A 14,251-nucleotide genomic window follows, 5' to 3' on the forward strand; every position below is an offset into this window, starting at 1 on the left:
ATTCGCCTTACATTCCAACCAAAGATATTTGTGTCGACTAAATAGAACTTGAAAAGATATATTTTTTCAATGTGATTGCAATTCAGATCGAGTTGACGCGCACCGACGCATCGAGCCCGCGTGCTATTGTGGTTTCGCCTGCGTGTCTCAATAAGTCAGCCTCCCCTCGCTCTTACTTTTTTACCGTTCATCTAATGAATACACTGAGTATGGCTTTACCAAAACAATCATTGATGGCGAATAAAGTATCCATTATTCATAAAGCTTCAATTGGTGATCTGTCTTTCTGCGTTAACTGCATATTTTTTCATACGTCTCAAACCAAGGGGATGCAAGGGTAAAATGAATCGGGAAGCGCGCGTACATACTCAGTGCACCCCTCTCGAATAGAACCTCGCGCTAGAGGCTTAAGCCTCTACCATTAGCCACGGCGTGTGGTTTGTCTATTTGAGCGTATGTAGATCGGGTATATATATACATATATATATATATATACCCGCGCAGCGGAGAAGTAGTGTGTTAAAGAAGTTATGAAAAATAAAAGGGAACATTTTAAAAATAACGTAACATGATTGTCAATATACAGTAATTGTTTTGTGAGTGTTATGAGTGTTGCTGTCATCAAGGACTTGATTATCATTATTTTTTTCAATCAGGTTCGTATTTGTAGGATGTGTTGTGTTCAAGTTACATTCCGTGTTTGTCAATCGTTGTAAAGATAACAGGTTTCATTCATCGATTCGTTTCTTACTGCATCAATAAACAGCTCATCTTCCTCTTTATCTGAGACGTGACACACTGCATGCACGGGTTTTTTTTACACTGTCTTCCTTTAGCGGGACATTGACTTTTTCCACCCCACGGCTGTATTTAATGTTAGCTAAGACCCGGCACTTAAAAGTTCCTCTCGCAGTTTCGCTGAGTTTGTGCCAAACACCACCCTGACCATCTCATCTTCCTCTGCATAAGCACAGTCCTTCACCCGTGAATATTTAGCGGCAGTGTTTCTACTGGATTGCCGCTGACGGACGGCCTTATATGGGCAGGCATTAAATTACGTGGGAGGCGTAACTCCGCCTCCCACGGGCATCGAGCAGAAGACTATTATAGTATATGGACGAAAAAATAAGCTCCAGTTATGACCATTACGCGTAGAATTTTGAAATGAAACCTGCCCAACTTTTGTAAGTAAGCTGTAAGGAATGAGCCTGCCAAATTTCAGCCTTCTACCTACACGGGAAGTTGGAGAATTAGTGATGAGTGAGTGAGTGAGTGAGTGAGTGAGTCAGTCAGTCAGTCAGTCAGTCAGTCAGTCAGTCAGTGAGGTCTTTGCCTTTTATTAGTATAGATTATACAAGGAACTTTATAGTTACGTGTTTCCAAAACATACCATGAAATAGACAGCACTCTCCCAGGAGGAACATTTCATGTTTCCACTTCAGCCTGAAATGCTGAAGTCTGTCTTTCTAGTGGTCCAGCACACATTCCAGGGTTAACTTTCAAACATTCTGTTACCTGGCTTCCACTTTTGCCCTGTCACCCTCTTGGCAAATGGAGAATCCCTTCACTGTATAAAATTGTATTCTGCATATGTATATTTGTATGTGTGATTCATCCATTCATCCATCCATCCATCCTCTTCTGCTTATACGGGGTCGGGTCACGGGGGCAGCAGCTTGAGCAGAAAGGCCCAGACTTCCCTCTCCCCGGCCACTTCTTCTAGCTCTTCCGGGAGAATCCCAAGGCGTTCCCAGACCAGCCGGGAGACATAGTCCCTCCAGGGTGTCCTGGGTCTTCCCCAAGGCCTTCTCCCTGTTGGACATGCCCGGAACACCTCACCAGGGAGGCGTCCAGGAGGCATCCTGATCAGATGCCCGAGCCATCTCATCTGACTCCTCTTGATGCGGAGGAGCAGCGGCTCTACTCTGAGCCCCTCCCAGATGACTGAGCTTCTCACCCTACCTTTAAGGGAAAGCCCAGACACCCTGCGGAGGAAACTCATTTCAGCCGCTTGTATTTGCAATCTCGTTTTTTCGGGCACTACCCATAGCTCATGACCACAGGTGGGGGTAGGAACGTAGATCAACTGGTAAACTGAGAGCCTTGCCTTATGGCTCAGCTCCTTTTTCACCATGACAGACCATTGCAGAAACCGCATCACTGCGGACGCCGTACCAATCCGCCTGTCGATCCCATGCTCCATTCTTCCCTCACTCATGAACAAGACCCGAGATACTTGAACTCCTCCACTTGGGGCAGGATCTCTCCCCCAACCCTGAGAGGGCACTCCACCCTTTTTTGGCTGAGGACCATGGTCTCGGATTTGGAGGTGCTGATTCTCCTCCCAGCCACTTCACATTCAGCTGCGAACCGATGCAGAAAGAGCTGAAGATCACGGCCTGATGAAGCAAACAGGACAACATCATCTGCAAAAAGCAGTGACCCAATCCTGAGTCCACCAAACCAGACCCCCTCAACACCGAAGCTGCGCATAGAAATTCTGTCCATAAAAGTTCTGAACAGAATTGGTGACAAAGGGCAGCCCTGGCGGAATCCAACTCTCACTGGAAACGGGCTCAACTTACTGCCGGCAATGTGGACCAAGCTCTGACACTGGTTGTACAGGGACCGAACAGCTCTTATCAGAGGGTAAGGTACCCCATACTCCTGGAGCACCCCCAGGATTCCCCGGGGGACATGGTCGAACGCCTTTTCCAAGTCCACAAAAGTCCACTGTTCCGCGACCAGGACGAAAACCACACTGTTCCTCCTGAATCTGAAGTTCGACTATCGGAGGACCCCCGAATAGAGTTTTCCAGGGAGGCTGAGGAGTGTGATCCCTCTGTAGTTGGAACACACCCTCCTTTCCCCCTTTTTAAAGAGGGGGACCACCACCCTGGTCTGCCAATCCAGAGGCACTGTCCCCGATGTCCATGCGGTGTTGCAGAGACATGTCAACCAAGACAGTCCCTACAACATCCAGAGCCTTGAGGAACTCTGGGCATATCTCATCCACCTCCAGGGCCCTGCCACCAAGGAGTTTTTTGACCACCTCGGTGACCTCAGCCCCAGAGATGGGGGAGCCCACCTCTGAGTCCCCAGGCTCTGCTTCCTCATTGGAAGGCATGTTAGTGGGATTGAGGAGGTCTTCGAACCCCCTACCGACCCACAACTATATACAGTGTTGACACTGCACTGCTCCCCCCTCCTGAGACGCCGGATGGTGGACCAGAATCTCCTCGAAGCCGTCTGAAAGTCGTTCTTCATGGCCTCCCCAAACTCCTCCCATGCCCGAGTTTTTGCCTCAGAAACCACCGAAGCTGCATTCCACTTGGCCTGTGGGTACCTATTAGCTGTCTCCAGAGTTCCACAGGATAAAAAGGTCCAGTAGGACTCCTTCTTCAGCTTGACGGTATCCCTCAACGTCGGGGTCCACCAATGGATTCGGGGATTGCTGCCACGACAGGCACCGACCACCTTACGGCCACAGCTCCTGCCAGCCACCTCAACAATAGAGGCATGGAACACGCCCATTCGGACTCAGTGTCCCCCACCTCCCTCGGGACGTGGTCAAAGTTCTGCCAGAAGTGGTAGTTGAAGCTACTTCTGACAGAGGACTCTGCCAGACGTTCCCAGCAGACCCTCACTACACGTTTGGGTCTACCAGGCCTAACCGGCATCCTCCCCCACCATCGAAGCCAAATCACCACCAGGTGGTGATCAGTTGACAGCTCCGCCCCTCTCTTCACCCGAGTGTCCAAGACATGTGGCCGCAAGTCCGATGACATGACCACAAAGTCGATCATTGAATGAGGCCTAGGGTGTCCTGGTGCCAAGTGCACATATGAACACCCCTATGCTTGAATATGGTGTTCATTATGGACAATCCGTGACGAGAACAGAAGTCCAATAACAAAACACCGCTCGGGTTCAGATCGGGAGGCATTCCTCCCATTCACGCCCTTCCAGGTCTCACTGTCATTGCCCACGTGAGCATGGAAGTCTCCCAGCAGTACGAGGGAGTCCCCAGAAGGTATGCCCTCTAGCACCTCCTCCAGGGAATCCAAAAAGGGTGGATACTCCAAACTGCTGTTCGTCGCATACGCACAAACAACAGTCAGGACCCGTCCCTCCACCCGAAGGCGGAGGGAGGCTATTCCTCGTCCACCGGAGTAAACCCCAATGTACAGGCTCCAAGTTGGGGGGCAATAAGTATGCCCACACCTGCTCAGCGCCTCTCACCGGTGGCAATTCCAGAGTGGTAGAGAGTCCAGACCTTCTCAAGGAGATTGGTTCCAGAGTCCAAGCTGTGCGTTAATAATAATAATAAATAATAATAGATTTTATTTATAACGCGCTTTTCATTGACAAAATCTCAAAGTGCTACAACAAGAGCAATAACCACAAAGTTGAAAAGTTTAAAAGACTAGATTAAATTTACAATCTCAGCAGTTATATCTAGCCGGAACCTCTCAACCTCACGCACTAGCTCAGGCTCCTTCCCCTTCTGAGAGGTGACATTCAACGTCCCAAGAGCCAGCTTCTGTAGCCAAGGATCGGACCGCCAAGATCCCGCCCCGCCACCACCCAACTCACACTGCACCCAGCCTCCTTGTCCCTCCCATAGGTGGTAAGCCCACGATTAGGGGACCCACGTTACCTCTTCGGGCTGTGCCCGGCCGAGCCCCATGGGTGCAGGTCCGACCACCGGGCGCTTGCCATCGAGCCCCACCTCCAGGCCTGACTCTAGAGGGGGGCCCCGGTGACCCGCGTCTGGGCGAGGGAAAACGCGTTCAAATTTTTTCTTCGTCATTATGGAATTTATTTTGTAATTGTACAATAGGGAGCACCACAAACCAATGCAAAGACTTGATTCTTATAGAATTATTTCTCCACAAGGCTTTTTTTTTCCATTAGGAAGTTCTTGCTTACCTATAAAATTTAATCTCAGTTGTGAAAAATGTAGAGGTCACTCCATTCTAAATGTTTTATTTGCATAGTTACTACTGTGTATGTTTGTGCAGGATTCTATACTAGACAAGTGATTACAACAAAAACAGAGAACATTCTAGTGCATAAAATCTGCATACCATTCTAGTATTAAGTGGTAGTTTCAAGAAGATTCTAGTAGTAAATAGGAGTTTCTATTTTGTATTTAGTTTGTTCGTAGTCTACACAGAAATTTCTGGTAGCAAACGTTTCCAATATGAAGTCTCATAAACTTAACAACTGGTTAGTCATTACATGCAACTTTCATAACAGTAACAGTGTATTACTTTACTATAGGAGTTACTGAGCTTAGATGGCTTCTTCTAGTTTAAAGTCTGACCCAGTGAACGGGTTGCTTGGCAAACCAAACTCTCATTTATTCACAGCAAGACTACCACGTAAACTTGATGCGCTGCAACTAGTCTAGGAATTTATGTGTTAACAATATTCACTTTTAAGGCACAGATCGGGATGGGTGAAAGTGTGAAGGTGAATCCAAGATTATTTCAGAGTTTGCTCTGTTTGTCAGTTTAGTTCCTGTCAAACAGTGGAATGAAGCACCATTTGCAATCCGAGTTCCTGACAGTGACGTCAAATTTTTATAAATCCTTAAGGCTTAACTAAACCAGGCTGTTGCCAGTAATGCATATGCAGCATTTTCAAGGCACCACTGGTTTTCCTCTGAACATTTGACCAGTTTCCACTTTTTTAATGACAGAGTCTCAGCAGAAATAAAGGAAAAGATGATGCCAAAGCCTGCAGTGGCCACTTATACCAGATATTCCTCAACTTTTTAAGCTGGCAAATAAATCTGAACAGCTGAACTTGGAGGATCTGGTATAACAAAGATCATCATTCTTCTTTGATGTCCTTATGGGAAAAGGACATGAAAAGACTCTGTTGTTTCTCAAAAAACCACCAGGACAGTAGACAGATGATCCAAACAGCTGAAAGAGGAATAATGACATACTGACAAAGGACGAGGAACAGACACAGTTTATTCTTGGACTGGTAAACTACTGCAAGAATTTTCCAATTTCATCAACGACTGAGCTAAAGTTGCTGTTTAGTTCTGATGGCATAAAAACTGCCACATGGAGCGACCGCTAAATGTTGTATATTTGGATGTTGTATATATGGATTTTATTTTATAGTAGTGTTTTTTTTTTAACTATTTTAATGTTTTAAATACATCTGGGTAAGGATTTTCATTTGTCTAGTTTGCTCCTGTTTCATTGTGTGTGCCCATTTCTAGTTCCCAAATTGGAACCTAAAGGGCTAATAACTAGAAAGGGATATTTCACTATTGTTGGTCCTAATTCCTGCACTTCACTAGGTGGCGTAGTTGGAGTTCTTATGCCAAGTCACACTTACATGGCCATTTTGTTTACTATTGCTATTCCTGTTTTCAGTCAAGTGACAAGGAGGGATAAGAAATGTTATATCATCAGACTCCATCTTTGCAAGGCACAACTTCTGAAAATTAATTTTTCTCTTTTCATACTCACTCTTGCTCTCCTTAGTATTAGAGGGAGCTATAAGGAACTTCCAAAAGGATTTAGCATTAGGACATTTCCTTTGTTTCTTTGACTTTGCTTCTTGCTGAGTGTTTTGATTTTGTCAGCTGTTTTTCTTTGGTCTTCTCTTTATTCTAATATCATAAAGCACACCTCTACAAATACTTTAGGGTCAATCTTTTCCATCCTTATATACCTGTAAGTTTCCATCCTCTCGTAAAAGTAACTAATTCTTTCTTTCTTTCTTTCTTTCTTTCTTTCTTTCTTTCTTTCTTAATGAAAGAGATATATACAAGTCTTAGTCAATAGAGATATATCGCCTTAGTCAATGGGTGGGCCTCTCTGGCAGTGTCTTAAATTGGTTTGAATCCTACCTGGCAGGTAGAAAATTCTTTGTGAGTTGTGGTAATCAAATCTCAAAGACACATGATATCATCATATGGTGTTCCACAAGGCTCTATCCTGGGTCCGCTGCTCTTCTCAATCTACATGCTTCCGTTAGGTCAGATTATCTCAGGTTACAACGTGAGTTACCACAGCTATGCTGATGACACACAGCTGTACTTATCTATAGCACCTGATGACTCCGACTATTTCGATACACTAACACAATGTCTTACTGGTATTTCTGAATGGATGAATAGTAATTTTCTCAAACTAAATAAAGAGAAAACTGAAATTTTAGTAATTGGCAATAATGGATTCAGTGAGGTTATCAGAAATAAACTTGATGCTCTAGGATTGGAAGTTAAGACGGAAGTAAAAAATTTAGGGGTAACCATTGACTGTAATCTGAATTTTAAATCGCATATTCATCAGACCACTAGGACAGCATTTTTTCACTTAAGAAACATAGCTAAAGTTAGACCTCTTATATCATTGAAAGATGCGGAGAAATTAATTCACGCTTTTGTTTTCAGTAGACTAGATTACTGTAACGCACTCCTCTCAGGACTACCCAAAAAAGACATAAATCACTTGCAACGAGTGCAGAATGCAGCTGCTAGAATCCTAACTGGGAAAAGAAAATCCGAACACATTTCTCCAGTTTTGATGTCACTACACTGGTTGCCTGTGTCATTCAGGATTGACTTTAAAATACTGCTTATGGTTTATAAAGCCTTAAATAATCTCGCCCCATCTTATATATCGGAATGCCTGACACGTTATATTCCAAATCGTAACCTTAGATCTTCAAATGAGTGTCTCCTTATAATTCCAAAAGCTAAACTTAAAAGTTTAGCACCCAAAATCTGGAATAGCCTGCCAATAGGAATTCGCCAGGCAAATACAGTAGAGCACTTTAAAACACTGCTGAAAACACATTACTTTAACATGGCCTTTTTATAACTTCACTTTAACTTAATACTGATACTCTGTATGTTCAATTCTTCATAATAACTATTCATGGTGGCTCCAAAATATATACTGACCCCTCTCTCTTCTGTTTCTTTTTCCGGTTTCTTTGTGGTGGCGGCCTGCCACCACCACCTACTCAAAGCATCATGATGCACCAACATTGATGGACTGAAAGCCAGAAGTCTACGTGACCATCATCATCAGGTCCTTCCATGAAAACCCTAAATACAAAGAGGACTGTTTGACTTATGTTCGGTAGATTGCCCAGAGGGGACTGGTTGGTCTCTTGGTCTGGAACCCCTACAGATTTTATTTTTTTCTCCAGCCTTTGGAGTTTTTTGTTTTTCTGTCCACCCTGGCCATCGGACCTTACTCTTATTCTATGTTAATTAATGTTGACTTATGTTTATCTTTTATTGTGTCTTCTATTTTTCTATTCATTTTGTAAAGCACTTTGAGCTACATTTTTTTGTATGAATATGTGCTATATAAATAAATGTTGATTGATTGATTGATTGAAGTATATAAAAAGTGAAGAATAATTCATTTTGAATATTATAGTTACTTACTGGTTCTCCAGGCTGACCCACTGCTGTTTCAGTCTGTGAAAACAATGAAATTTACCTTTATCTATATAACATATCAAAACCTAAACACATTTAAACAATTATTAATTCACTAAAAACATGATTTGTTTAAATAGTGACCTCTCCAAATTGGGTTATACACATATTTAATAAATACAGTATATATCCATCAATACTATAATAATAATAAGCTATGGGTGCAGTGCACTCTTCTGCAAGTATTTAACAGGTTTAGTTAAGTGGCAATTGTTCAGAAAAAATATTGAGAATAAAAATGTAGGAAAATACATTATACTGTATTGAAACTAACTGCACATTCAATTAAATCTGAGGTAGAAAATATATGTACTTTTGTATCGTGTACTTGTTTCCTTTGGTCTATTGAGAGCCCAAGTGTAGAAATTTAAATACAATTACTGTTTTTTATGCAAAGATAACTCTGTACGTTATTTATAAGTCACTTACACTTCCCGGAGAACCTGGAGGGCCAACTGGTCCTGCCTCACCCTGAAAAATCAAAATGTTCAAATCATGTCTAATGTGTATTATGCCAAAGCTCCAACAGTTATTAGTGATGCTTTTAGTATTACTTTATCAGGTTTGAGAATTATCAGTATTATCAGGAAAACCTGCTCCATCAGAGGGCTAACCTGAGACCCTCTGGAAGCTGTTGTGGAAAAGTGGATGCCATCGTGAAAAATCCTTTCCATCCCCTAAAGGAGACGCTGTCTCTGAGCACTTTTGTCATGCTGTGCTAAGAAGCATCTCTGGGGTCTTTTCTGCCCACTTCTATCAGGCAATTAAACGCTTCCTCCCGATGCACTCTTTAAGTTCATTTTGAAGTATCTGCACAATATATATTTATTTATTTAATTTTTTATTTATTTTTTGATGGATTGGCTGTATTATTTGTCCTGTGAATCTGCATTCTTGTTTTTTGAATGTTTCTGCTGCTGTATGCATCTGAATTTCCCCCTCGGACTGATGAAGTTTGTCTAATCTAATCTAGTTATGTTCATACTTAGGTGGCCAAACAGGCCTGTTGAGACCAAACATCAAGAAGGCAGTCGTGAAAAGTAAACCAAGTGAGTCTCAGAAGCTAAGCCCATGGGCAGTGGCAAGGCTTTTGGACCCTAGAAAGATCAGTTATTAGGTAACTTTGCCATTCCAGGGCTCTTTCAAGGCCCTAATGAAATCTGGGCACTATGAACCATACAGGAGATTGTCTTCTTTGTAATGGTACTGGGAGAATCAGAAAGGCTTCTTAATTCACCCCTCCTCTTTTGCACGGCCCACCTCATTGTCTGCCATTTGCACATTGTCTGCCATTTGCACTTGCTAGTCACAGTATGTTCGCATGACTTCTCAGCTTGCATGTGAAATACTCTACCTTGTCTCCTTTTTCACCTTTAGGTCCCAGGGGGCCAGGTCTTCCTCGTTCACCCTAAATGAACAAATACAGCACATAAATTTAGTTGATATGATTTGACAGTGAAAAGAGTTTTGTGATAATTTTGACTTTCAGTTGATACATTGTCAGAGTTTGTTAGGGTATAGCTATTAAAAAAATGAAAAAAGTGTGTTTTTTAATCTTTATTTTATGTTTTTCTATAAGTATATGGTACATTTATTCTTCAAAAACAGTATTATTAACAGTAGTAATTTAGCTTGTTTCAGCTTGTAATGCAGAAATGCATGCAGTGCAACTGCTAATTTCTCCGTCCATCCTTATTACAATAGCTTAATAATTTCCTCAGTTCCAAGGTTTTATATTAGTAATAATAAGGAGATCAATCCATTAAAGTTATATCACTCATATTCTGCATAATAAATATTATTACAACAAAAAAAGAACGTCCAAAGGTGAAAATGACTGAATCTTCTAGTATTTTGCATGCTAAATCCAAGTACCTTTTTAGAATTTCTTTATCAGGTAAAGTTTTAGAGTGAAATGTAGCCTTAAATTTGAAAATATTGTAAGTTTACATGCTTATTTAAAGGACAAGCATATAATCTAAAACCTACCCATGTTTGATTTTCTCCTGTATTTCGCCTTGGAAACTTCTCTCTTCGAGAGTCCAGCAGTAGTCAGCTAGCATACTGGGACTGCACTTACATTGGTATTGTTTTTCCATATTGGAAGTATCCTGAAGAAATTGCTCGCCATGGTCATCAATGACCACACCAAGGTTTTTAGGGAAAATGTCCAAGTGAGAGACCACGAAATGTATCTTCTGTTACTTTTGCACCCCACTGTTTGGTATGACTTGAGAAGGTCACTCTTTTATTTCAGGATAATATTCAGTCTTACAATTTCCCCAAAAGGTTTGTGTAAACACTTTTGAAGCTTTGCTAAACAGCTTTCTCAGCTTCATTCAACTCTTCTTCAAATCTCTGATCTTTTAACACTTCTGTGATATGACGACCTACAAAAATTCCTTTCTTTATCTTGGGATCACTGAAATTTTTTTCTCAACAACATGAGTTCTGTTTGTCTTTATTACTCTAACCATTTTTTCTATAAGCCCAAGTTTGATATGCAGAGGATAAAGGTAAAATCTCTGTGTGTAGACTCTTTAACACATTTTTCTTTCCTGGTATAGTTTTATCAATATCTTATATGTTGTTACACACGTGCGACTAGGAGCGAGCTGAGTGGACCAAGTGGAGGTGATTACCAGCCAGGCCAGGGGATAGCGGGGTGCTCTAAACCTATTTCTGTTGTGTCTGCAGACCAAATACTGAAAAAACCTGCCTGGTTTAACGCCACTTCCTGTTCCGGCACCCAGACTGATGTCAATTTCTTTTCCAGTACCCAGACTGATGTCACTTCCTGTTCCGATGCCCAAACTGACATCACTTCCTGTTCCGGTCAAGTGACATCACTTCTGGTTCGCAGCATATAAAGCCTCCATCTTTCCAAACCATTTCAGTTCAATCTGGGAACTCAACCTGAGAGTTTCCTCTTGTTTTCTTTAAACCTTTTGCAGCCAGGGACAATATACAGGTGGCTTCCCCAAACCTTTTCAGTGTGTTGAGACTCATTTATTCACAATGTGTAATTTTATTTATCTTAGGATGCTAATGTTGTGACTAGTTTTTGATTTTGTTTGAAAAAGTTTTTTTTTTTTCATATCTTGTTTTTATTGTTTGAGCAATGTTTTGAGCGGTGTCACGTGAATAATTCTGCAATGCTGCTGACATTTATGGAAGTGACTATTTAAATACACCGATAGTCACAATGATTGCTATTGGTGCAATCAGTGTCTTGCAGTGTGTGTCATTTACAGGTCATTTCCTAGTTACTGCTCCTGTTCTATGATATGAAAGGAATCAAGCATTGCACACACAACTGCCACCTGTGAATGAGCCACAGAAATGCGCATTCTCGCGGGTTCTTTGGAGAAGGTGCAAACATAAACTAAACACTTTCTACGAGTGACGGGCATAAAAAAGGTTGGGAACCACTGCTTTTTTTTTTGATCAGTCGGGCAAATACTGTATTTGTGCGATTTAAGTTATCATTGACATTGGTTTTTATTTTTACTTTATCTTTGTTTGTTCTTGCTTTCATTACCATATTAATTTTAGCTGTGATTTTCAGTTTTCATATGACAGGGTACTTACTTGTTCACCTCGTTCTCCCCGGAGTCCAGTTAATCCTATTAACCCTGGTTGACCAGCTTCACCCTAAATGTGAATATAAACACTTTATGAGTCATATAGTTCACATGTATTATAAATTATAACAAGTGCAGGCAAATTAGAATGGATGTTTTGCAAAAAAACAAGCACACCTTTTCCCCTGGTAAACCTCTAGACCCAGGTGAGCCTTCTTCACCCTAGAAGAGTTAAGACAATAAATAACGTTAATAGAAAAGGTTGATTTCAAGACAGGATGACATTCTGCAAATGTATGCTGTTCTTTTAGCATTAAGACATCATTTATTGATGTGAATTTTGTTAAGATATTATATCAGACATTGGTGACATGTCATGTAAACAGGTACATAAAAATGAATTGGTACCATTTTCCTCTTACGTTATGAGAATGTGTTTTCAGTTGTGCAGGATAATAAAGTACACAGGCTAGAAGGAAGAACCATCAGAGACAGACCCTATTTTTAGACCAGGCTGAAATCATTGATCAAGTGGTTGTAATACACTGGGCACTTGCAGCCATGGCATCCTTCCATTTTTCCCAGGATATCGATAGTCATAACCGATGATTGACAAGGACAATGAAAACACAAACAATAAGTTGGTGCAAAAGTGCTCAATACATTTATTCACAACCAATCACTGTCCAAGTAAATGTACTGTAGATCATCAACTCGAAGTACATGAGGAGGTTAAAATTGATCCATAAATAAATGTCAAGAAATGTGATAAAACCATGAATAAAACAGTCCAAATTGTGTACCTTTCTCTGATTTCATCTCCGATGCTCACCCTCTAGGTGTCCTCAGCAGAGCTGAAATGCTGGCAAACACAGTCCACCTTTATTGGTTCTCATCCCAGCAACTTCAGCCGGTATCAACCAGGATGCTCCGAACCTGACACCTTCTTCCCACCATCACCTTGGAGCCATCGGCTGCTTCTGCTGCTAGTGCTCAATAGAAGCCACTTGCCCCTGGAGTGCCATTCCTCTTGCCGCTTCATCTCCTCTCCTCTGCACCGAATAGATCATCCAAAACTCTCTCCCTCTCTCTCTTCCTCTTGTGCTTCTCTTCTTCTCTCTTCTCAGTCATTTTCTTATCCTCTCTGTTCTTAATCTCAATTGTTTTCCTTTTCTCACCAACTCAGGACCTTTTAAATTCTTGTGAGTGTATGTGCCTATCTTAACAACCCATAGAATGTCAATGGAAATGGCTGTCCTAATAATACATGCACATGGATGAGCAATCAGTTATTTTACCCCCTAACCATCCTGTGGTCACACAACTATCCACCAGCATGCACCCACACCCACAAATTTTGGGCTGCACTGTTTTTCATGACCCCACCGTGTACCCCTGATGCACTTCACCAAAGTGGTTCTCTTTGAGTATGTCAGGGTAAAACCTTTTGTATGAGTTTGTTAAGTACCTCTAAGTATAACTGCCTGTTCATTTGTACCCTGCACAGTTACAGTTACAGTGAGATAATATTAACTAATGCTATTTACTGTATTTTGTTCTCAGTAAGAATTAATAAATAAGGTTATTTCTTTTAGATATAAATGTGTGTCAAAGACCTATAATCTGCTTAACTCTTTTGGGACTTTGGACAGAGGCAGTGGTGTTGTAAGTATTATGTTTCTGGACTTCTGTAGCGTCTTCAACGCCATCCAACCTCTGCTCCTTAGGGACAAGCTGACAGAGATGGGAGTAGATTCATACCTGGTGGCATGGATCATGGACTATCACACAGACAGACCTCAGTAAGTGTGTCTCGGGAACTGCAGGTCTGACATTGTGGTCAGCAACACAGGAGCACCGCCCGGGACTGTACTTTCTCCGGTCCTGTTCAGCCTATATACATCAGACTTCCAATACGATTCGGTGTCCTGCAACGTGCAAAAGTTCCCTGACAACACTGCTATCGTGGGCTGCATCAGGAGTGAGCAGGAGGAGGAGTATAGGAACCTAATTAAGGACTTTGTTAAATGGTGCGACTCAAACCACCTACAACTGAACACCAGAAAAACCAAGGAGCTGGTGGTGGATTTTAGAAGGCCCAGGCCCCTCCTGGACCCCGTGATCATCAGAGGTGACTCTGTGTAGAGGGTGCAGACCTATAAATATCTGGGAGTGCAGC

The 14,251-nt window shown here is 41.9% G+C and overlaps 1 protein-coding gene across 2 annotated transcripts in view; it reads right to left on the minus strand.

The window, feature by feature from the left end:
- Positions 1 to 14,251, minus strand: part of col22a1 (collagen, type XXII, alpha 1) — a 401,136-nt gene that overhangs the window by 109,224 nt on the left and 277,661 nt on the right. For both annotated transcript variants that reach the window (XM_039736671.1, XM_039736672.1), the window contains exons 29-33: positions 12,250 to 12,294; positions 12,080 to 12,142; positions 9,843 to 9,896; positions 8,918 to 8,959; positions 8,435 to 8,467 (exon numbers count right to left, since the gene is read on the minus strand). In XM_039736671.1, the coding sequence (XP_039592605.1) occupies positions 8,435 to 8,467; positions 8,918 to 8,959; positions 9,843 to 9,896; positions 12,080 to 12,142; positions 12,250 to 12,294 (237 nt within the window). The remainder of the gene's footprint in view (positions 1 to 8,434; positions 8,468 to 8,917; positions 8,960 to 9,842; positions 9,897 to 12,079; positions 12,143 to 12,249; positions 12,295 to 14,251) is intronic.

Source organism: Polypterus senegalus, chromosome 15 (assembly GCF_016835505.1).
Source record: "Polypterus senegalus isolate Bchr_013 chromosome 15, ASM1683550v1, whole genome shotgun sequence".
In the NCBI taxonomy this organism is placed as follows: domain Eukaryota; kingdom Metazoa; phylum Chordata; class Cladistia; order Polypteriformes; family Polypteridae; genus Polypterus; species Polypterus senegalus.